The sequence below is a fragment of the Planococcus citri genome, chromosome 1, assembly GCF_950023065.1.
Source record: "Planococcus citri chromosome 1, ihPlaCitr1.1, whole genome shotgun sequence".
Lineage (NCBI taxonomy): Eukaryota > Metazoa > Arthropoda > Insecta > Hemiptera > Pseudococcidae > Planococcus > Planococcus citri.
Genome location: NC_088677.1, coordinates 50220308 through 50244485, shown reverse-complemented (window position 1 = coordinate 50244485; position 24178 = coordinate 50220308). Strand labels below are relative to the sequence as shown.

The 24178-nt window shown below is 34.0% G+C and overlaps 4 protein-coding genes across 8 annotated transcripts in view; 1 reads left to right on the top strand and 3 right to left on the bottom strand.

The window, feature by feature from the left end:
• Window positions 1–17: 17 nt before the first annotated feature.
• On the bottom strand, window positions 18–14739 carry LOC135832511 (phenoloxidase-activating factor 2-like). The gene is made up of 9 exons (XM_065345801.1): window positions 14305–14739; window positions 12405–12593; window positions 12120–12322; window positions 11883–12021; window positions 11513–11805; window positions 11240–11400; window positions 3680–11151; window positions 1729–1980; window positions 18–1474 (listed from the first exon to the last, which is right to left on the bottom strand). The coding sequence occupies exons 1-7, from the start codon at window positions 14568–14570 to the stop codon at window positions 10963–10965; spliced, it is 1440 nt and encodes a 479-aa protein (XP_065201873.1). The 5' UTR covers window positions 14571–14739; the 3' UTR covers window positions 18–1474; window positions 1729–1980; window positions 3680–10962.
• Window positions 3986–5725, top strand: LOC135832515 (phenoloxidase-activating factor 2-like). Its single transcript, XM_065345806.1, has 5 exons — window positions 3986–4301; window positions 4371–4518; window positions 4587–4885; window positions 4957–5111; window positions 5208–5725. The coding sequence occupies exons 1-5, from the start codon at window positions 3986–3988 to the stop codon at window positions 5397–5399; spliced, it is 1110 nt and encodes a 369-aa protein (XP_065201878.1). The 3' UTR covers window positions 5400–5725.
• A 1732-nt stretch (window positions 14740–16471) lies between the features above and the next one.
• LOC135832516 (uncharacterized) lies at window positions 16472–17678 on the bottom strand. 2 transcript variants are annotated; one of them, XM_065345808.1, is made up of 3 exons: window positions 17255–17678; window positions 16802–16992; window positions 16472–16715 (listed from the first exon to the last, which is right to left on the bottom strand). In XM_065345808.1, the coding sequence occupies exons 1-3, from the start codon at window positions 17503–17505 to the stop codon at window positions 16669–16671; spliced, it is 489 nt and encodes a 162-aa protein (XP_065201880.1). In that variant the 5' UTR covers window positions 17506–17678; the 3' UTR covers window positions 16472–16668. The 2 variants fall into 2 exon arrangements, with proteins under 2 accessions (XP_065201880.1, XP_065201879.1); XM_065345807.1 differs by having other exon boundaries at window positions 16798–16992; window positions 17255–17672.
• A 1704-nt stretch (window positions 17679–19382) lies between these two features.
• Window positions 19383–24178, bottom strand: part of LOC135832507 (cysteine-rich motor neuron 1 protein-like) — a 275113-nt gene continuing 270317 nt past the window's right edge. For all 4 annotated transcript variants that reach the window (XM_065345794.1, XM_065345793.1, XM_065345795.1 and 1 more), the window contains 5 exons: window positions 23956–24117; window positions 23572–23815; window positions 21413–21591; window positions 21122–21319; window positions 19383–21049 (listed from right to left, as the gene is read on the bottom strand). In XM_065345794.1, the coding sequence (XP_065201866.1) occupies window positions 20799–21049; window positions 21122–21319; window positions 21413–21591; window positions 23572–23815; window positions 23956–24117 (1034 nt within the window). In that variant the 3' untranslated portion in view covers window positions 19383–20798. The remainder of the gene's footprint in view (window positions 21050–21121; window positions 21320–21412; window positions 21592–23571; window positions 23816–23955; window positions 24118–24178) is intronic.

The window sequence follows — 24178 nt, the reverse complement described above, 5'->3', positions numbered from 1 at the left end:
AAAAAAAAAAAAAAACGAAACACCAACATTTCTTTTATTCAATCGAGCAATCAATTTGAACGCACAATTCTGATATATCAAAATTCTAGTACCCTAATTTCACTGAATAAGATTCACAATTTACAAACTAGGTACCTATTTGAAACATTTTTGACGCAAAAAAACGAACAAATAAGATAGTAAGTAGTTAGGTACTTACCTTACTAATATACAAAAAATGTAGCAAAAAAAATAACAAAAAACAAATCTAAAAAATAAAAAAACGAACAAAAACCGTATAGCTGCGAAATAGTCAAAAAATATAAAAACTCAATAACATACAAAAACAAACCGCTACAAACACAAAAATAACTATACTATAACTAAATTTAAAAAAATAATAAGATCACAATCGTTCTCATGCCTGCTTGATGTAATCGACAGTAGGAATAGCAGAATCTTGTTTAAGACACATATCGATACCTTCCTTCAACTTTTCAAAATCAGATAGGTTGAATACTCTCAACGCATCCTGCCAATGTCTGGGTAATTTTTCCACGAGAGAAATACGAAAACTCTGGAAACACACGTACTCCATGTCATGGATAATATTACACCACTTTTTCGCTTCGGTACTAGTCTCTTCGAGCGATAAATATTTGAAAGAAGTCTTCTCAAACTCTAAATAAACTCGCGTTTGATGTTTTTTAGACCAGGTCAAGTCTAGAAACGGTTTTACGAGTCCTTCGAAAGTTTCAATATTGGCAACGTATTTTCTCCAAATATGATTATCGAGCTGCACGGCGTGTATGAATAATAAACGTCGCAACGCTGGTCCAATCGCGGTGGTTTCGACAAAAAATTCAAAATTCTTCAAGAAGCCGGTAGGATAATTCTTGTATACGTCGTCGAATTTCGGCACCAGTTGTAAAATTGTCGGATCTGTTCTGAAATTGTCGTAGCTAGGTTTATTGCAACCGAGAGTCAATTTAATATCATCCATACCACCCTGCAAGATATTTAGCAACTTGTCCTGTTCCGATTGATAACTTACGAAGTCTTCTTTCAGTTCGGTTTTGAAATCTTCGAACAATTGGCTGTTTGCGAGAAACCTTTCGCAAGCTGCTTCGATATTCAGACCAAGTGGACAAAGAGTTAAGAACATACGTCGTTCTGTTGTGCGATTACGTTCGAGTAAATTATCAACTTTTTCATTCACACAAACTTCCAACTGTTGGAATTTTTCGATGAGACATTTTACCAGTAAGGAAGAATTCGCTGTTTCATCGGCGTCGGTATGAGTAGGTTCATGGTGTGAAATTATCGACGACGAATTCTGATGCTGAACGTTTTTGTAGACTGGTTCTGCATTTTGAAAAATATTTGGTTCATTTTGAAACCTCGGCGATAGACTCGTTGATTGAATCAGCGGAGTTGTTATCAATGAAACTGGCTGATTAACACTATCATCGCGAGAAGGCCACATATTACGCACCTGTAATAAATAATTGCGATACAATTTACAAATAGAGTATGGTAGGTAGGTATTTTTATTAAAACACTAGGTATAATAATGTACATATGTACTTATGTCTATGTACGTGGGTAGGTCTAGGTACATCTTATATAGCATACTGATGAGGGTTTCGATTTTTCATTTCAATAAATCTAACGTGAAAGTAAGCATTATAAACTATAAAAGAACGTTATCAGTAAAAATATAAGGTAGGGATAGGGAAGCATACTTACTCGTTTTTGATGTACGGAATAACAACGCGCAGTAACAGATGAGCTTGCAGAAAACTTATTCAGCAAATACGAGGACTCAAATTAACCAAATGACAGTGGCACTAAAATGCAATTAAACTTTCAACAACGTCAATGTAAATTCTATGTCTGCCGAACCAGCTTTGTAGTGATAAGCACTGTGTAGTACACCCAGTACGGAATCCAACGACTGCGTTGCAAGAGTTACAATGATAAAATGGGTTTGAGTTATTCCTGGAACCGGCAGTGAAGCGATAACAAATTAACAATACAAGAACATCGATAAATCGAGCATGATGATTACGAGACGTGTAAGGTGAAGTGGAGTAGAGAGGAAAATTTCTTATCAATATTATCCACATCTCGACATGCTCATTCAGCTCATTCCCCTTCTTCGCTTGTTTCAGTATAATATACCTACTTTTTTTTTTTGATTCAGAAAATGAGAGAAATTTTCAAAATCAGGCTCACTCAGGAAGGAGAACCCACAGGAAGAATAAAATCATGAATTGAAATACAAAATGACCAAAATTTGCGGGGACCCCACTCACAGGGCTCAGATTTTTTAAAACAATTTCATTTCATTCAATTTTAATTCAAAATAATGTCATCAAATTTTACTAATTTGAATTTGATTTCGATTAGAATTTAACTTAACTCAATTTAAAGCATGATTTAAAGCCAAGTAAGTAGTAGTTTTGAAGTAGGCCTACCTAGTACTTTGGCGAAGGAGCTACTATTTTTTCCCATGGGGCTGAAGGTTAATTTAATTCGATTTAAAAAAAAATATTCCACCTAATGAATCTGATTTCAGTGATTTTAATTTAATTTAAATTTAATTCAATTTGGATTTTTCTAAAATGATTATTTTAAATTGATTCAATTCACTAATTTTGTTTACCACCTACCTACTTGACTGAAGCAGCTTTCATGTTTTTCATAAAATCATAATTTAATTCAACCCAAATCAATATGATTTAAATATTCAGTTAAGAATAATTTAATTTATTCTTGTTATTTAAATCTATCCCTATTTTTTTTTTATTTTTATTTTCTTTTTATACAATATATCACTACCTATTTTAAATCACGCTGCCCCATCTGGCGCCCCTTCACTTTCCCAGATAGGCAAATTCTCGATCAGTTAGACGTATCAAAATGTGCGGAAAGGCCAAGGCAGACGATTGCTCACAATTTTTGAAGAAATAAATAGACATCTACCTAAATTGTACCACACATCATCTTTGAAAAATTGGTTTGATTCTGAAATATGCCCCAATTTGGAGAATTATTCATGAAGCATAATTCATTTTCATTTTATTGAAATAAAATATGGTTTATTTTAATCAGTTTCAAAACTGAACATTCTTAACTCGTCACATGTTGGGTATAATGTTTTGTTTCACTCAAAAAAGAGAGACGTAGAACACACTTAGCTAAGAGCTTGAGCTTAGTTTTAAAGTGAGCTCAAGGCTCAGGTGTTGAAATATCGGAAACTGTCAAAAGAGCTAGCAGTTGGAGCTACGCTCGCAAAATTTAAAGAGCTTTAAAAAAGGAGCAAAGCTGCAAAACGAAAGCTTGCAATTCCACCAGGCTGGAGAACAGTTGACTTTTTCTGGAAACTGAAAATCGGTTCAAAAGTTGCGTTGGGTTTCCGAAAATTCGCCAATAATTTAAAAATAAAATTTGGTTCTGAGGTTTGAGTAGTATTCTCTTTTAGCAAGTCAAATTTCAGGTCAATTTCAAATGACGGGTTGTTAAAATTTTCTTATAAAGCTATACTTTGGTCATGTCATTAATTATACCTATATATTTAAATTTAAATTCGCTTTCATTATTTTAGGCTATACCTTAGGAGGTAGTAGGTACATTCTTTTGAATCGATTAATAAAATTAAAAATTTTGAAAATTCATTCAACGTTTTCATACTTACTCTTTCTTCATGATGATTATGCTGTTCAGAAACTTCTACCGAAGCAACCTTCGTTGCTCGTCTCGCGTCCACATGGGTTTTCTCAGTTGAGAGAACCAGTTTGATAGAAATTTGTGTAACGCGTAAGTGTGCACATTTACGTACGTACACATATACCTAACACTTGTTACCCTTTATAGGATAATCGTTGCTCGCAAATCGTATCAAAGAATGAATGGCGTACGAGATTTTTCATCTCGAATGTACGATCTACGATCGCCCAGTCTGGTCGATTGTATTTACGTTAGTTTATAAACAGTTCGCAGTATGTACGGTTACGGTTCATTGGTAGTGCTAGCCTTGGTGCTAATATCGTCCATCGGTATTACAGTCGCAGCTACTATTTTGAGTTCCTCTACGATATCGTCATCCAGGTCAACATCGACCAGCGCTAGAGACGTTCCATCTCAATCCTCGACTGAAGTGGGATCACATAGGTCAGTAGAATTCAGCACTGTTGGTCCTGTTCTTACTGTCGAACAAGAATGTGGAATCAGAGGTGAACCTCCTAGCAATAATGATACTGGCACAAAAACCGATTATTCAGTTTATGGAGAAAAATTAATCACGTCTGTTCATAAAGGTAGGTATTTGATGGACTATAGTTTTTCTGCACGTGTCATTTAAAACTGTAAGGTATAAATTAACGCAGGAGGGGGAACAGTACTGGGCGAATTTCCGTGGACAGCCGCATTACTAAAAGTCAAAACAAATAGTAATTCTACTGACGATGATGAAATAATATGCGGAGCTTCTATAATATCGCCATTTATTATTCTAACGGCCGCACATTGTGTAAAGTGAGTACGTCCACCGAGCAGTAATCTACCTAGACTTTGTTATTTTCATTTGGTAATTTTTTTTTCAGCAAAATAATTGAGATCAAAGCGTTGAAAGTTCGTGTTGGAGGATACAATGTTGGTAGCCATGAAAATGAAACTCTTCCTCATCAAGATCGAACTGTAAATGCTATCCACATACATCCAAATTATGATCCGAAAAGATTATACAATGATCTCGCTTTACTAAGTGTTAACAAACCATTCGTTTACGATTCCTACATAAATGGTATTTGCGTACCACTAGTCGGCACTCCTTATGGCGAAAAACATTCGTACGATCCCGAGCAATGCTGGGATGTCGGCTGGGAAAAGCATACCATTCAAGGTGAGCGGGGCATTAAATTTTTTTAAAAGCACGCAACTTTGTCCAGCATTTTAATTTTGCGATTTTCTTAGCTGGCGGAAGCCCACGACTGCTAAAGAAAGTTACATTTATCGTGAATCACGACGAATGTCAACAAAAACTTCGTGCAACGAAATTAGGAACAAAATTTATACTTGATTCTAGCTTTGTATGCGCTAAAGAGGATCCATACTATGATACGTGCAGAGTAAGTGATTCGAGTTATGATACCTCCTATAATGGGACCTACAAAATAATTTCTATTGAAAATTATACCATAACTGGACTACTTTTTGTTCTACAGTATACCGCCGGAGGTACGCAATTATTTTGCATTTCGCGAGCCAATCACAATAAAGTAATCCAAGTCGGTGTCGTTTCATGGGACATTGGATGTAGCCACGAAATGCCCAGAATGTATGCATCTTTAGAAGCAAACAGCGAATGGCTTACGAATGAAATTAATACTATGTCCGCGTTTAAGACGTCTTCGTAATCGATTATTTCATGTTGCTTTTTTTTACGAATACCTATATGAATATACCTACTTACCTACCTAAATATGTATACCTATTTTTTATGCTTTAATGGTGGTGTTAGTTATTAATGAATAATTCCCACATTCATCTAACACAGTAACACAATATGTTAAAGGGGAACGATTTAGTATCAAAATTAAAATTCAAGTATCTAACTACGCCTTTCAATTTTTAAAACGGGCAGCCTATCTATCTGAAGGTTTCTATTCTACAATCACGATTAACAACTACTACATATTATTATAATTATACTTTTTTTCGAGAAATAGATTTTTAAAAAATACATCAGCCAATTTTTTACCCAGAGAAAAATATTTAGAAAGAAACTGAAATTTATGCGTCTTTCTTTTAGAGAAACAGTTTCATAGTTTTTACTTTTTTGGCTCTACAGAAGCATCTTGAAAATTTTATCAACATTCAAAATTCGGTTTCATTAAAAACTGAAAAAAAATCTAAGAACATCTAATATTAAATTTAAAAAAATCAATATTCAAAATTTAATTTTCATTTTTTTTATTTTAAACAACTGTATTCTGGATTAGCTTTGGAGAATTTCTGGATTGAATCATCGAATTAATTTTTTTTTTGAAATGGTATTTTCGATATGCAAGATAGCAATTTACATATTTTTAATCCAGCTGACAGCCATAATTATTTTATCAATCGTCATGATTATTCACATCTCTTTAAAAAGTAGTGAAAAAAAATTAAAAATTTGCCGCTTCTGAAATTTTGCCGCCCACTCGGTCCATGCCTAAATCCAGGGCTGATCCTTCATCAATACCATTCATCGGCAAACTGGCCCACTAAACAATCGAATATGAAGAAGCAACTGGACCTGAATATATTGCGTAATTTTACATGAGAGGATTTTTTTCGATAAACAAATTTATTCAGTTTACAAGTATGTAAGTAGTTTATGTTCAACGCGTACCTATTTGGCGACGAGGAAGTGAAAAAAGTCTACGCAGCAATCGTTTCAAAATTTGACAATACGTCTCGTTAAGCGTTTTCTTAGTTCCAATTTGTTATTACCGTTTTTTCTTTTTCATGAATTTTTTCATTTTCATTTCTGGTTTCAAGATTCATGTTCGACAAATTCAGCGGTTTACCTACTGGAAATTCGTCATGATCATGAAGTTTGCACTGTTGAATTTATAATTCCATATTCTATAACATAGGTAGAGGTACCTATATCAACTTATGTTTTCGTGAGATGACCACGATTGTAATTAGTCGATTATACGCACTTACGCAGGAAAAAAAAATTAATTAGCATTTCTTCGCATGATTAAGTATTTCTTGTTGAAAACGTAAGTATATCTATCTAATTAATATTCAATTAATTGACCCTGAAATAAATCAAACAATCTTCAAGCGTCGGAAAATTCACGAACTCGCAGTTGATATGGAAGGTATTATCTATATATTAAAATTATGACCGGATTCTTGTGACAGCGAGATCTCAGGAACGGCTGAACCGATTTTGATCGACGAAGTCTCAAAAAAAAGCTTTTGACCCGTAGATGTGCAGGTTTTAATCAAAAGTTCAAAAAGTTGCGCCGTGAAGCTCAAAAAAGCTCAATAATTGATTTTTGTCCATACGTAGCGCATTCGACGTATACACAGTAGTACGTATATTATACCTTGAAAGAGCATCTAAAAAAGTCAAATGTTGAAGAAAAAAGTTCACAAAAAAGTTGTGCCTTAAAGCTCAAAAAAGCTCAATAATTGATTTTTGTCTATACGTAGCCAACTTGAGGTATACAGAGAAGTACATATATTATACCTTGAAAGAGCATCAAAAGAAGTCAAATGTCGAAGAAAAAAGTTCACAAAAAAGTTGCGCCATAAAACTCAAAAAAGCTCAATAATTGATTTTAGCCTATACGTAGTGCATTCGACATATATAGAGAAATATGTATATTATATTTTGATCGACGAAGTCTCAAAAAAAAAAGCTTTTAACCCGTAGATGTGCAGGTTTTAATCAAAAGTTCAAAAAGTTGCGCCGTAATGCTCAAAAAAGCTCAATAATTGATTTTTGTCCATACGTAGCGCATTCGACGTATACACAGTAGTACGTATATTATACCTTGAAAGAGCATCTAAAAAAGTCAAATGTTGAAGAAAAAAGTTCACAAAAAAGTTGTGCCTTAAAGCTCAAAAAAGCTCAATAATTGATTTTAGCCTATACGTAGTACATACATTCGACATATAGAGAAATATGTATATTACACCTTGAAAGAGCATCGAAAGAAGTCCAATGTCAAAAAAAAAGTTTACAAAAAAGTTGTGCCATAAAGCTCAAAAAAGCTCAATAATTGATTTTAGCCTATATGTAGCATATGTCACGTATTCACAGTAGTACGTATATTATACCTTGAAAGAGCATCTAAAAAAGTCAAATGTTGAAGAAAAAAGTTCACAAAAAGTGTGTGCTTTAAAACTCAAAAAAAGCTCAATCTATATATTAATAGCAAGGTGTTTTTTTTTGTGATCGTTCGTTTGAAAGAACTGCCGAACCGATTTTGTTCAACGATGTCTCAAAAAAAAGCTTTTGACCCGTAGATGTGCAGGTTTTGGTCAAAAGTTCAAAAAGTTTTGAAAAAAGCTTTCAAAAGATTCAAAAAGCTCAAAAATTGATACAGTATAAACAAGCGTGACGATGTATACGCGAAAGTACGTATGGTCCACCTAGAAAGAGCTTGCCAAAAAATACTTTTTGACCATATTTGTTAAGTTTTATAAAAAGCTTAAAGCTCGAAAAAGTTGAAAAAGCTTTGTACATGACGTAAACAATTAGAATTCTTCAATACCCCATAAACATTTTAAATTACGTAAGAGGTCCACCCAGAAAGTGCTTGCCAAAAACTACTTTTTGGCCATATTCGTAAAGTTTTGAAAAAAGCTTAAAGCTCAAAAAAGCTCAAATGTCAAATTTTCCTTATATTATAATGTGTAATATGTCGATTGATATGTTTTCGAGGTCGTAGAGTTCGAATCTGGAGTCAGTTTTTTGGTGGGGTTGTGGTATCAAAACTTTGGAATGTTCTGATTAAAGCTTTGAAAAGCTTCAAAAAGCTCAAAAAGTTCAAGGCAGTATAAATGACTGTGTCGATGTATACGCGCAAGTACGTATAGTGTACCTAGAAAGAGCTTGCCAAAAAATGTTTTTTGACCATATTTGTAGAATTTTGGAAAAAATTCAAAGCTCGAAAAAGTTCAAAAAACGTTATACATGACATAAACAATTAGAATTTTTCAGTACCCAATAACTATTTTAATGTATGTATGTATGGCCTACCTAGAATGTGCTTGCCAAAAATACTTTTTGACCATATTCGTAAAGTTTTGAAAAAAGCTTAAAGTTCAAAAAAGATCAAATGTCAAATGTTTCTTATATTATTGTGTGATATGTCGATTGATATGTTTTCGAGGTCGTAGTCTGGAGTTATTTTTTTGGTGAGGTTGTGGGGTAAGTCATGGAGGAGCTTAAAGCTTTAAAAAGTTCAAAAAGCGTCATACTTCATAAGGAACAATTAAAATTCTCCAGTGTCCAATGAATATTTTAAGTATGTATAGTCTCCCTAAAAAGAGCTCCCCAAAAAATACTTTTTGACCATATTCGCAAAATTCTGAAGAAGCTTAAAGCTGAAAAAAGTTCAAAAAACTTCAGATATGATGTAAAAATTAGAATACTCCAGTGCCCAATGAATATTTTAAAGTATGTATAGTCTACCTATATCGAGCTTGCCAAAAAATACTTTTTGACCATATTCGTGAAATTTTGAAGAAAGCTTAAAGCTGAAAATTTTTTAGAAAGCTTCAGATATGACATAAAAAATTAGTATTCTCCAGTACCGAACCAATTTAGAGTACTCATAGTCTACTTAGAAAAAGCTTGCCATAAAATACATTTTGACACATTCGCAGTTTTGAAGAAAGCTTAAATGAAATCCTAAAGCTTAAAAAACATGAAAAAGCTTCATACAATCAGTATTCTCTACTACTCAATAATATTTTAATTTGAAAATAGCTTTTAAACTTTAGTGGTGATGGTTTTTATCAAAAATTGAAAAGTTTCTGAAGGGAGCTTTAAAAAGTTTTTAAATAGCTCAAAACAGAAAAACAACGGTGTTGATGTACACATGAAAAAGTGCTATTTTTAGCACATTGGGTATCAAAATTAATCCTGGAACCATGGTTTCATTTTTTTGAGTTCTGGAGTGGTTATATCTATGTAGCATCTCACTTTTTCATCAACTTATGCAAGTTTTGGACTATTTGGGAAAATCTCTACTGTTATATGTAGGAGTTTAGATTTTTCAACTGAGGGGTTGAATTTTTTTTGTGAGTCCTTGACAAAATTAGAATCACGTTTTAAGGAAATTCCTAATTGCATTTTTGACTCGGAAATCTTGGAATATTTCTAAAATTGTGTTAAGTAAGTATTTTATTGAAGTATTCTCCAGTACCGAACCAATATTTAGAGTACTCATAGTCTGCTTAGAAAAAGCTTGCCATAAAATACATTTTGACACATTCGCAGTTTTGAAGAAAGCTTAAAAAAGTTCCAGGTCAAAGTTAAGTGAAACTTTGAAATTTTCAGTTATGTGGTATTAGATCCAATCCAATGTGTTAGTTTCATTTCAACTGTAGAAAAAAAACAAGTATTTTTGGAATTTTTCAGCAAATTCTGCTAAAAAAGTGATAAGTAGGTAGCCTAATTCGCAATTTTGCCTAAAACTTGAAATTTTTGCCAACTTTAAATGAAACCATGACTTTTCAGGCAATTGTTATAAGAAAGCTGATACTTTTTTTCAATTTTTGTAGAAAAGTAGGACATTATTTTAATGAATGATAAAGCGATGACAGAGTGATGCTTTTCAGGATATTTTAGAGAACAATTTACGCTTTGGGTTATTTTTGATGAAAAAGTAAGAATTATTGGAATTTTTGCTTTGAAACAATTTTTTTTTCTGTCAATTATTAAAACAGCCATAAACTTTCACAATTTCCGGCAAAAAGCAACAATAACAATGTTAGCAAAAAGCAAGACTTTTTGGGAATTATAGGCGAAAAAAGATACTTTCAAAATTTTCAAAATGAACAATTCACGTCTAGAAGAGGAGCGCAGTATGCGCGAAAAACGGGTTATCTAGTAAATATTAAATAGGTAACTGATTAGGTTCGATGTATCACTTTGCAACAATTTATTCACAATCTACGTACGTCGGTATAAAAAAATGATATTCCGCCCATTCCGCATGGGTATTTTTATTTCGTGTTTCATTTGCATAAAATTTCATCTTAATACGACACTAACAACGTCACTCTTCCTTCCTGCGTCTTTCTATAGGTACCTAGGCGTTTATCATTTTTTTTATGAAGTATTTACTGCTTATCGGGTCTTAACAAATTTACCATGAGTCAGTCAATTATGGTAATCAGTCTCTGATCATAATGCAGGGATAACACGGCGATAAAACATTTTAAATTTGTTATTTTCATAAATAATCACGATTCTGGTCTGAATATAGACATGGTAATCGTTTCAGCAGTAAGCCAGTCGCTGTTAGCTTCTAAAGATGCATAAATTCCGGGAATTTCACTGCCACATCCAATACCCCATGAAACGATACCGACTTGGATTACTTGATTGTGATTGGCTCGCGATGTGCAAAATAATGGCCCACCTCCGTCACCCTATAAAACAAAATTTGTCCGATTATATCGTCAAGTAGAGTAATGATCATCAAGTTACCACATATAAATCACAACTTGGATTATTTACCTTGCACGAATCATATCCTTTTTGTCCTCCAGCACATACAAAGCTAGAATCTAGTGCGAATCTTGCGCCCAACCTCGTTTTCCGTAATCTTCTTTGACATTCGTCATGATCCACAATAGGTAATTCGACTTTCTTTAGCTTCGGTTGTGTAATCTTGTGAGCTGAGAAAATCATAAGATTAGAATACTGGACAACCTGTTCATCTCTTTTTTTTAAAAAAATAGGTAATAATATCCTACTTAGTAGGTAGGTACTAGGTAGGTATGTACTTACAGATGTTACCCTTTCCCCAACCAATAGACCAACAGCTTTTAGGATCATACGAGTGGTTTTCGACATAAGGGGTGCCAAGAACTGGCGCGCAAATACTATTTACGTGCGAATCGTAAACAAATGGTTTATCAACGCTTAGTAAAGCGAGATCATTGAATAATCTTTTAGGATTGAAATTTGGATGTATATGGACATCAATAACAGTACGATCTTGATGAGGAAGAGTTTCATTTTCATCGCTACCGACGATGTATTCTCCAACACGAACTCTCAACGAACGCTTATCAATTTTGCTACAAATAAAAAAGCTCACCAAGTTAATCCTAGCCCATCCAATCTACTGCGTGCCCGCTAAGCACTAAACACTTACTTGACGCAATGCGCAGCTGTCAAAACAATAAATGGAGATAGTAAGGAAGCTCCGCAGATTACTTCGTCATTGGTTGAATAATCGTCTGTTTTAAATAATGCGACCATCCATGGAAATTCGCCAAATACCGTTTCCCCGTCTACAATAATGTCATACCAGTTTCAAATAGCTACGTTGATGAAAAGCAAACGAGTCAAGTCATGCATACCGATACATAAAATATAAATAGGTTCCTACTTTCGTCATCATTAACGATTTTTACTCCGATACTAATTATAGAATCGATATCGGATTCGCTGGGGTCGGAGGTTTTTCCTTTGATACCACATTCTTGTTCTACTGGAGGTAAGGGACTAACGGGAACTGATTCTTTAAACGTAGGATCAGTGATCATTATATTGCATGGTGGACAACAGAAATCTGGTGGCTCGCAGCGAAATCTACAATAAATATTGATAATGTTAAGCGAATATAATGAAAACAGTAATTAGGTACTAACTTCAAGTAACCTGGTATCTTTACCTAGGATTGGCTATATTTTCAAAGTTCTCTCCATCTGTCTGCGGTACTGGCAGTGATTGGTAATCGATACATTGATAGAAAGGTACACAAATGCAAGCATCATCACACTTATTGGATGCTGATGAAGGTGCCGGTGATGGTGGTGGGTTTTTTGGTCTACAGCAGACCTGATCGCCGTTGCATCGTTGTCTACGAGTAAAAATTGAAAAAAAATTATTTATTTCAATCGCTTCTAATCACCAGGAATCTGTTTTGGCAGAAAACTAAAAAACAAAATGTCGATGACTAGCTAGCATTGCGCAGTATTTGGTGGAGGTCCCGCTCAACTGACCTTACAGAAAATACCTTCATCGAATTTCCGAGAAAATAATCTCAAAACTAAGTGAATAGGTGAGAACAGAAAGGGGCTAAGTCCATTTTCACAGTTTTCAGGAATAACAAAAAACTGATTCATTCGGAAATCTAAGATTTTTGGTAAACATGCTTAAGGTTATTGGCAGAGAACCCCAAGACACAATTTTTAGCACAGTTTCGAAAAAAAAAATTACGTGCGCCGGCGCTGTTGTTGCTTAAACAAATGGGACCTAGACCCTTTCTGCACTCAATAACCAAAATTTCTCTTGAAATTGCTCGGGCACGAATGAGGCTTCATTGTACATCTAACAAGGGAGGTGCCCCAGGTGACATGCACCGATTTCAATGATTCTTGCACCATTGGATAGAGGACATCGAACATAGTCTACCACGAAATTTTCAGCTGCTGAAGTTGATATTTCGAATTTTCAGGGCGATTTTTCGATTTTCACATAGCATATTTGAAAAACTGAGCAAAAATATTCGGCGCAGGTCGCATACCAAAACTTCCCATATTATTTTGGCATTTTAATAAACATGGTGAGACTAGCCTATGGTGAAATTTTCAGCTGCTGAAGTTGATACGTATTTCAGCCGTCCAGGGCGATTTTTCGATTTTCACACACAAATTTTGAAAAATTGGCCAAAAATAGTCGGCGCAGGTCGCATACCCAAACCTTCCATATTATTTGGGAATTTTAATACATATGATAAGACTACTTCGCGGTGAATTTTTCAGCTGCTGAAGTTGATATTTCAGCCTTCCAGGGCAATTTTTCGATTTTCACAAGGCAATTTTGAAAAGTTGGCCAAAAATAGTCGGCGCAGGTCGCATACCGAAACCTTCTATATTATTTGGGTATTTCAATACGTATGATAAGACTAGCCAACGGTGAAATTTTCAGCTGCTGAAGTTGATAATTCAGCCTTCCAGGGCGATTTTTCGATTTTTTCAAATTTGCAATGTGAATTGTGAAAATCGAAAAATCGCTCTGAAAAATTGAAATATCAACTTCAGCAGCTGAAAATTTCGTGGTAGACTATGTTCGATGTCCTCTATCCAATGGTGTAAGAATCATTGAAATCGGTGCATGTCACCTGGGGCACCTCCCTTGTTAGACTGCTATCTCGTTTAAATTGACCAAAAACCCCGTGAGGTGTAAAACTTTTTGCCGAAGTTGTTAATTTTTTCGTCTTTTTTCAGTACATAGATGAACTTGAATTTCAAAAACTGGTCTTCTCGAAAATGTTTGTTATTTTTCAAAGAATTCAAAAAATTTAACAAAAAAGGTCATCAATGCAGATCTGCTTTTTCTCTGCGCCCAAATACCACTTTCCCGGCAGTTTTGCGGAAATCTGACATCACCAGTCGATCCGCCGTATTTCAAAACCCACATATCCTTGAAAAAATTTTTTTCTGAAATTGTGACTTGGTCCCTTTCTGTTCTCACCGATTCAAGTAGGTATGTAGGCAACGTTATTCAACTGAGCGTATAAAATCTTACAATCAAAGTACGTAATTAAATACTTAATATTATGTACTTACTCACCATCCACCGTTGGCACATTAATTATCGTATTCGTTTCATCGCCACATTCATAGAAGGCGACACATGTGCATTCCTCCTCAACATTTTCAAAATTTTGCCGAAAAGTTATTACCTTCCTAGTAATGTTTTTTGGTGCAGATCTGGCGGTGGTCAATGCCGACTTGGATGACTTGACAGTCGATGGATTCGAAGTAGTAGCTGCGATTGCAGTACCGATTGATGATACTAGTATCAAAACTAACAATACCGATGGACCGCACATTTCCCGAACCGATTATAAACTACAGTCGACCAGACAGTTGATCGCGTATTGAAGATGGAAAATCTTCGATGCCGTCAATTATTTTGTAGAGTAACGCGTGTTATTTCTAGTCATGACAGCACTAGCTATTTGTCGAAACACAGCTCACACGCTGCGAATGCGAAAAGAAACAGTAGTATTTTATCAAACTTCCAAACAGGTTATTCAACATAAAAAAACCCACTAATATGACTAACGCACCACAGAAGCGGCGGGGATAGGTTGTGAACCAGTAGAATAAATACGTAATAGATACAAATTTTAAAAATTTTCAAATTGCCTAAATTGCGTTTTGTCCTTTTGTCTATTGGCATTCACACGTGTAAAATCGTATACCTAGTTATGTGCAATGCAACTAATTTTTTTCTCGTCTGGACTGGAGAAACGTACATATTCAATTATTTTTTTCGTTCGAGTATTACCTACTTTTAGTGGATTATGTATCGAATATGTGAAAAGAAAAGACGTACTAGCTAAGAAAACAAAATACATAAGTAGTTACTATATGTACTCAGTACCTAGTACCCACACCACATTCAAATTTTAATCAAACAGGTTATTTAAAGAGAAAAAAACAATTGTACGCACCACGGAGGTCGCGCGGATAGGTTGTGCATCAGTAGAATAAGTAGATATTAATTTTCAATGTTTTCGAGATAATTACAATTACATAGCCCTTATTCAAACTGTGTATTGTTTGCGTGTAATATAACCATGTGTTTTATCTAGGGAACGAGGTTATCAGCAATTTTTATTTTACTTTTTGCCTAAGAAAAACCTCAAGAAATAATGAAAAACAATTCCAAACGTAATCATAAATTAATATTTAAGAACATTAGGTAGGTACAGATTACTCGGTTGCCGTTTTCTAGATAATAATGAGACTTTCAGAGAATTTTCGGAGGCTATTTTCTCACAAATACGTGTTATTTTTTTGTTACATTAATTTAGAAAAAATGTCCTCCCTCCCAACAGTGAGTTTTTTTTAAATTCACCGTTAAAGACAGAAATAACACCAAATATTCGTAAAAAAAAAAGTTGTCAAAATCAAAATCCTGGTATTACCTAAATAAGATAGAAAAATGCATTTTATTTAGGAACAAAAAAATGTCGCTCCGGGCTTGTTGATTTTTAGAGGCTCATGCCTAGATTTGAATCTTCCAAACATGTATTTTCTTCAAAACCCCACAAGCGAGTTTATCATAAGTCCAACCAGTCATGAGATATGTCTCATAAGCCTTCACAATTGAGCGCTATTTTGTAAAAAAAAAACAACTGGATTTCGAAAGAATTGCATACTCCATTTCCCGTAAATAATACGCGCTGTATTTACGGCAAACCGAGTATGCAACTTTATTAACGCCATCAGATTTATCTTCGATACGACCTATTCCATTTGACTAAACAAGAGTAGACTCATTGTCAGATCCTCCGATTTCGCCAACACCTTTTTGCGAGTTCTTAAAAAATCTTCCACTCGAGAATTTGAAAAATCGCAGGGGGACTCCTCCGTTTGAGCAACTAATAATTTTCAAAATGGGATCTCAAACGCTTTTAAGGAGCACCACCTTAATCCAAATTCAAAAAAATTTCATAAGTGAAGCAGCATATCGATTATTACGTATTAATTTCAAAACTTCGAGATCAAAGATTGACTCATCGCCAGTGCCGTTAAATATATGTAATTAAAACATCAAAAAAATTGAAAATGTCGTTTGCCACATCATTTGTAGAGTTTTAAAGGCACTGAGTTTGAATATTCATTCATTTCTGACGTACAATACAATCAGCCTCCCAATTCTGAAAAATTATAAAAATGTGACGTGAATTTGCAATCAATTTTCATACCATATATCGTGAACTTGTTAAAACTCAAGTGAGATCAGTGTATATTTACATGAACGAATTTATACAAGTCAGAATGGCACTCGAATACACACAATAATTGGTTGTTTAATTACTGCACATAATCGTCACTAAATACGTTTATATGTATAAAATATTAGTACGAGATAATGTATACGATTTTATACATTAGGTACCTATGTAATGCTTCGACTTATATTGCATGGTGGACAACAGAAATCTGGTGGCTCGCAGCTAACTCTACAATAAAAATTGATAATGTTATGCGAATGTGATGAAAATAGTAATTAGGTACTAACTTCAAGTAACCGGGTATCTTTACCTACGAGGATTGGATATATTTTCAAAGTTCTCTCCATCTGTGTGCGATACTGGTAGTGATTCGTAATCGATACTACATTGCGAGAAAATTACACAAATGCAAGCATCATCACAATTATTGGATGCTAATGAAGGTGGCGGTGATGATGGTGGGTTTTTTGGTCTACAGCAGACTTGATCGCCGTTGCATCCTTCTCTACGAGTAAAAATTGAAAAAAATTATTTATTTCAATCGGTTCTAATCACAAGGAATCTGTTTTGGCAGAAAACTAAAAAACAAAATGTCGATAACTAGCATCACGCAGTATTTGTTCGAGTTCCCGCTTAACTGAACTTCCGAAAAATACTTTCATTAAGTCTCCGAAAAAAATCTCAAAACTATGTAGACTACGTTATTCAACTGAGCGTATAAAATCTTACAATCAACGTACGTTATTAAATACTTAATATATACTTACCGACCATCCACCGCTGGCACATTAATTATCGTATTCGTATCATCGTCACATTCGTGGAAGGCGACACATGTGCATTTGTCCTCAACACTTTCAAAATTTTGCCGAAAAGTTATTACCTTCCCAGGACTGTTATTTGGTGCAGATCTGGCGGTGGCCAATGCCGACTTGGATGACTTGACAGTCGAAGCTGCGATAGCAGTACCGATTGATGATACTAGTATCAAAATTAACAATACCGATGGACCGCACATTTCTCGAACTGATTATAAACTACAGTCGACCAGACAGTTGATCGCGTATTGAAGATGAAAAATCTTCGATGACGTCAATTACTTTATAGAGTAACGCGTGTTATTTACAGCAATGACAGAGCTAGCTATTCGTCGAAACATAGCTCACATGCTGCGAATGCGAAAAGAAACAGTACGTAGTATTTTATCAAACATCCAAACAGGTTATTCAACAACAAAAAAAACACTATTAAGACCAGTGTTGCCATTTTGGCATAATTATGCTAAATTTAGCATAAATACAGTTCATTTAGCATTGAGATTATCCACGATTTTCAAATCTAGTATCGAATATGTGAAAAGAAAAGACGTACTAGCTAAGAAAACAAAATACCTATATAAGTAGCTACTACTTAGTTCCTAGTACCCACACCACATTCAAATTTTAATCAAACAGATTATTTAAGGAGAAAAAAACAATTGTAACGCACCACGGAGATCGCGCGGATAGGTTGTGCATCACTAGAATAAGTAGATATGAATTTTCAAAGTTTTCGAGATAATTACAATTACTTACATAGCTCTTTTTTTAAACTGTGTATTGTTTGCGTGTAATCTAACCATGTGTTTTATCTAGGGAACGAGGTTATCTGCAATTTTTATTTTACTTTTTGTTCTAGAAAAACCTCAAGAAATAATGAAAAACAATTCCAAACTTAATCATAAATTATTATTTAAGAACATTAGGTAGGTAGGTACAGCTTACTCGTTTGCCGTTTTCCAGATAATAATGAGACTTTCAGAGAATTTTCGGAGGCTATTTTCCCACAAATACGTGTTGTTTTGTTGTTACGTTAATTTAGAAAAAAAGTCCTCCCTCCCAACAGCAGTGAGTTTTTTTTAATTCACCGTTAAAGACAGAAATAACACCAAATATTCGTAAAAAAAAAAAAAAAGGTTGTCCTAGATTTGAATCTCCCAAACATGTACTTTCTTCAAAACCTCACAAGCGAGTTCATCGCAAGTCCAACCAGTCATGAGATATGTCTCATAAGCCTTCACAATTGCGCTATTTTGTAAAAAAAAAAAACTGGATTTCGAAAGAATCACATATACCTACTCGATTTTTCGTAAATAATACGCGCTGTATTTACGGCAAACCGAGTATGCAATTTTATCAACGCCGTCAGATTTATCTTCGATACGACCTATTCCATTTGACTACAAAGTAGACTAATTGTCTGATCCTCCGATTTCGCTGAAACCTTTTAGCGAGTTCTTTCAAAATCTTCCACTCGAGAATTTGAAAAATCGTAGGGCTACTCCTCCGTTGCAGAAACTAATTTTCAAAATGGGATCTCAAACGCTTTTAAGGAGTACCGCCTTAATCCAAATTCAAAAAATTTCGTAAGTGAAGCAGCATATCGATTATTATTAATTTCAAAACTTCGAGATCGAAGATTGACTCATCGCCAGTGCCGTTAAATATAATATGTAATTTAAATATCAAAAAATTAAAAATGTCGTTTGCTACATCATTTGTAGGGTTTTAAAGGCACTGAGTTTGAATATTCATTCATTTCTGACGTACAATACAATCAGCCTCCCGATTCTGAAAAATTATAAAAATGTGACGTGAATTTGCAATTTCTCCTGTAACAATTCAATTTTCAAAATGATATCTTAACTTTGAAAAGTGAATTAACATACCGAAGTTAATTTACACTTTGGCTCATTTCTGTGAGTACATTGACTCGTGAAAATACCAAATAATAATATTGTAGTTGATATTTTTGTACAACATTCGTAGTTTGTCTACTTATAAAAAATTTATACCTCAACCGATTCAATCAAGACGAAAAGCTACGAGTACCTATATATCTTGAACATGTTAAAACTCAAGTGAGATCAGTGTATATTTACATGAACGAATTTATACAAGTCAGAATGGCACTCGTATACACACAATTGGTTGTTTAATTACTGTACATAATCATCGCTAAATACGTATATGTATAAAATATTAGTACGAGATAATGTATACGATATTATGTATTAGGTACCTATGTAATATAATTTGATATATTGGGTAAAATTGTTTATAAAACTGTTATAATACTGTACCGATACGATATGAGAATTGTACACAAATTATCTAGTGTAGGATCATAATACCACAATCATACGTATCAATATATCGGATGTGATAGGTACCTATCTAATTTGAAATGGTAACAGAATAATCAAATGCACATTGGTAAGACCTTTACATACGAGAAAAAACTTTCGATTATGATAATGATTAAACTTGGTCATGATAATGAAAATACCCATCTAATGGAAGACTAGACCATGCAGGTACATCGTATCCACCGCGTTTTGATTTTTTCTCATTAAGTTGAGTTTAAAACAAAAATACTTGGAACATTATAATATCGAATTATGCAAGAACAATGGAAATCATTCGAATCATTCAGCTATTTTCACAATGTAAGAAATATCGAAGGACACCATTCGAGACTTTCAAAACTAAAATGCTACATAGAAAGTTGAAAAGAAAACATCAAAACATTTTAATTTTTGTTTCAGATCACTCGTTACATTCCAAACATTGGGAATTGGCCGATGATGAAATTCGAACAATAGAGATCTTTTGTAAATTTATAACCGTATATTCCGCAAATTCAATCCCTGTTTTCACCCCCCCCCTCATTTCACAACTGTCACCCAACGTCACAATTATGCAAACCTCAAAATTCTCGCCACTTACGTTCGCAAACTGTTACACCAATCATGAAGTCTATTTCTGAATTATAATAATGGAGATATTTTTTGCGATGAGAATACATTTTATGTTTCTTATTCATCATAAAAAAAGTTGTATAGTTCGCTAACCCCGGCAAATGAAAAATATATCTTATAGATATCAAAAAAAAAAAAAAAACGTAAATAAATACTATTCTCTGATCAGAGAATAAGAAGGGGAAAGTCACAAAATAGACACACACACATATACGATAGGGTGAACACCCTTGGCTAAACAATAACAATATAATACAAAATATATATACGCGTTAAAATAATTCGAAGATATAGGTAAATGTACAACACATATAAAAAAAATCTGCGAGTGTTATCATAAATAATGAGTCATTCTATACACATAAATAAAAGAGACAATAAATACACAAATATTAGGTATCTAAGATACTCTCCAATTTGTATAATATATTGCGATCACAGTTCAAAAAAAAATCAGGTAAAAAAAAACACACAAACAAAAACGGTAAAGGAGCTTCGAATCGTCGTGGTTTCTAAACCGGAGCTAATGATGCTTTTTCCGAGTTCGTTATTTGTTGAGGATTCGAAGTATCGTAAGGGCACGTTGGTATATATTTATATTGGTATTGAGGCGGAGGGCATCCGAAATCTCGTAAACGGATTTGCTGCTTTTTATAACGCCACTGTCGGGTTATGTAGATAACCAAAGCTATACTTATACAAATCAGTATGAGAAGCAAGGCGATGTAGGACATCTCTTGCATAAACGTAAATTCAGGATTGTCTGAAAAATCCGTAACAAAAAAGGTCAACTTTCGGAAGGATTTAAAAAATAAAAAAATAAAGTTACACGAACCAGGACACAGCGGACAACAGCGTCCAGGTTTTTTAACACCATTTGGACACGATTGAGAGCAGATTTTTTGAGTACAATCCATACGTCCCGATACGCATTTACATTTGGTACACGCATCGATCGCCCATTCGTCGTTCGCTTTAAAAGTGAAATTTCCAAACACACAAGTATCGCCGCCTTTGGACTTATCGATTTTATCTGGGAACAAGACCAAAAAAAAAAGTAAATATTATAAACCCTGTTTTCCGAAATCGGATCAAGAGATGGAAGAAGGCAGAAAAATAAACTTACCGATACAAATCGAGCAGCATTTATTTTTCACCGTTATTGACCGTTTACATTTAGGATTACTGTCGCACAGCTCCGTATAACAATGTACTTTGCCATCGACGCATTTACAACTGGTACAGCTTCCTTCTCTCCAGGATGAGCTGTTTGATGGAGTTAGAGCGCATTTGATGTCGTCTCCACTATAGACAAAAAATACGGTTGATATTTTTTTTTTCTAATGTAAAAAAATTGAAAACATTTTTTGGCGTTGAACAGAAACCCAGACTAATTTTGAAAATAATCCAGAAACAACAAATGCTCCAATGAAAACTTGGGTATTTCGAATATATTGAATTTTGCTTAAACGTGGAAATTATTCCATGCCTTGCACAATGATTTTAATCATTCCATTATGCTCAATACTACAATACCAAAAAATACAGCAATTTTCCCTCCAAAAAAGAGAGAAAAAACTACATTTTAAAAGTAAAAAAATGATGAATAATGATTTTTATAGGCTCGAAAAATGAATTTCATTTGATTGATATTTTTGAAAAAAAAAATACATCACATACTTACATACAAGTACTTATTTAATTTAATTTTTTTTTTTGTTGAAAAGAATGATCAATTAAAAACATTGTTTCCAATGTTTTTAAAAAGCAACTAAAAAAATAAAAAAAGTAACCGTTGTTGGAGTGTCAAAAATTGAAGCGAACATTTACTCCCAAAAAAAAGGGTGTGATTTAATACCACGACAAAAAAGGGCGTCAGCACGACAAGCATAGGCACTTTCACGCCAAAAAAATCATTACCACGACTAAATTGGAAACTCCCGACAATAAAGAGCTTACCACGACATAAAAGGTACTCCAACGACAAAATAATGTATCAAACGACGAATTAAAAAATTCACGACATTTTATTACTTTCAACTGCTATATAAGGCAATGCACGACAAAATTTTTCTATCAAAAACAGGCATTTCACCGACAGAAATAAACGTTTAAAAAATATTAAAAGTATACCAAAAAAAACGAAGTAGGTATGTAAAAAATTGCTGTTTATAGAAGTAATGTTTTGTGGACTTTGATGGGCGACTCCTCTTCCTCTTTTGACCTCAGGGACGAAGCGAAAGGGGGCTAAGGGGAGACAATTTGCCCCCGTCTAGTTCCGCAAAAGTAGGAAAAACTTGGGAAATTGTGAGAAATTCAAGAAAGTTAGTAAAATACAAAAGTTCCAACAATATTTTAGTTTCAGTTTTCAAAAATTCAAATTTTTCACAATCATGTACGTATTTAATTATTGTTCATTTGCCGACAAAATCTCCAATCTATCCTCAAAATTCTCATTTTTTTCCTAAGCTTTTGCCTTCGCTTCGCTTAGGCCAATTTGGTTCTCTTCTACTGAGTTACAATTTCACTCAAATTTTATTTTTTTGAAAGAAACCCTCAATTGATTATTTGTCAAAATTTGTACAAAATGTAATTGTAATTGAACTGATAATGTTCTGTCGTGTATGAAATTATTTTGTCGTGAATACTGCTTATCTCGTTATTAAGTCGTAGTCGTTCATAAATACTTTATTGTCGGGCGTCATCTGGCGTGGAACTTCATCATTTTTCGTCGTTCATTCATCTTTTATGAACGAAAAAATGCTTGTCGTGATGACGCCCTTTTTCGTCGTGCAAAAAATATTTCCCCCAAAAAAAACCAAGAAGATATTCATCAATCACGACCGAAAAAGTTGAAAATATTTTTAAATTTAAAATGTGTCAAAAATTTAAAAAAAAACACCTAAACGACAATTTTTCAAAAAAATCAACGTAGGTTTTGAAATATGTAATACTAAAGATCGCAAAACTACCGAAATATGACAAGATCGGCATGATGACACCTCAACGAAGAGTTGAGAAGGGAGTGATCTAAAATACCTGCACATTTCAAAAACAAGGAAAAAATTTGAAAAAAATGGTGAAAATTTACAGACGAAAAATTGTTTTTTTTTTTGACACATCTGCTCACACGAAGATTTATTTTTTGCAAAGAAATGTTTCCAATTATTCTTTAATAAGTATTCGTTTTTTTTTTTCAAAATGATTTTCGTCTCCGAATTTCATTTTTTAAAAAAATATATATTAAAAAAACAATCAATGATAATATTTCAGTCGAATACTTACAAAGGTTCCACTTCGATTTCATTGGAAACAGGACAGACTGGGCAACATTCTCCTGCAGCCGATGGTTTAGGATGAGAGCACGGAGTAGGTGGGCATTCTTTACTTCTACATAGTGCTCTACCATTATGACAAATGCACTGGATACAGTCATCCAACATCCAAGTTTCACCTTCGACCATTAATGAACCAGTAGGGCTCGAACATACCATGTGGTTAATCTCCAGAACCGTAGATAACTGATCATCTGCAGGGATGAGAAATCAAATTAGCACAAATTCGAAGTACTGCAGACATTTTCTTCATTATATTCCCCTCCACCCTTGGTATATGAAATTTTTCATTCAAGTACAACTTGACGTTATCTATAAAGTACAAATAACTTACTAGGACAGAATGGACAACAGCTCGAGGTCAAATTGACTATAGGATTTTCGCATAACAAGGACGGGCAATGAATCAGAGAGCACATCTCTTTGTTACCAATACAGGTACATTGACGACAGCCATCGAACCAATTTTCGCCATCGTCGCGCCAAATGTTACCTTCTGGAATAAATAAAAATTGATAATACGAGTAAATTCATCATGCAAGATACGATTACATTTC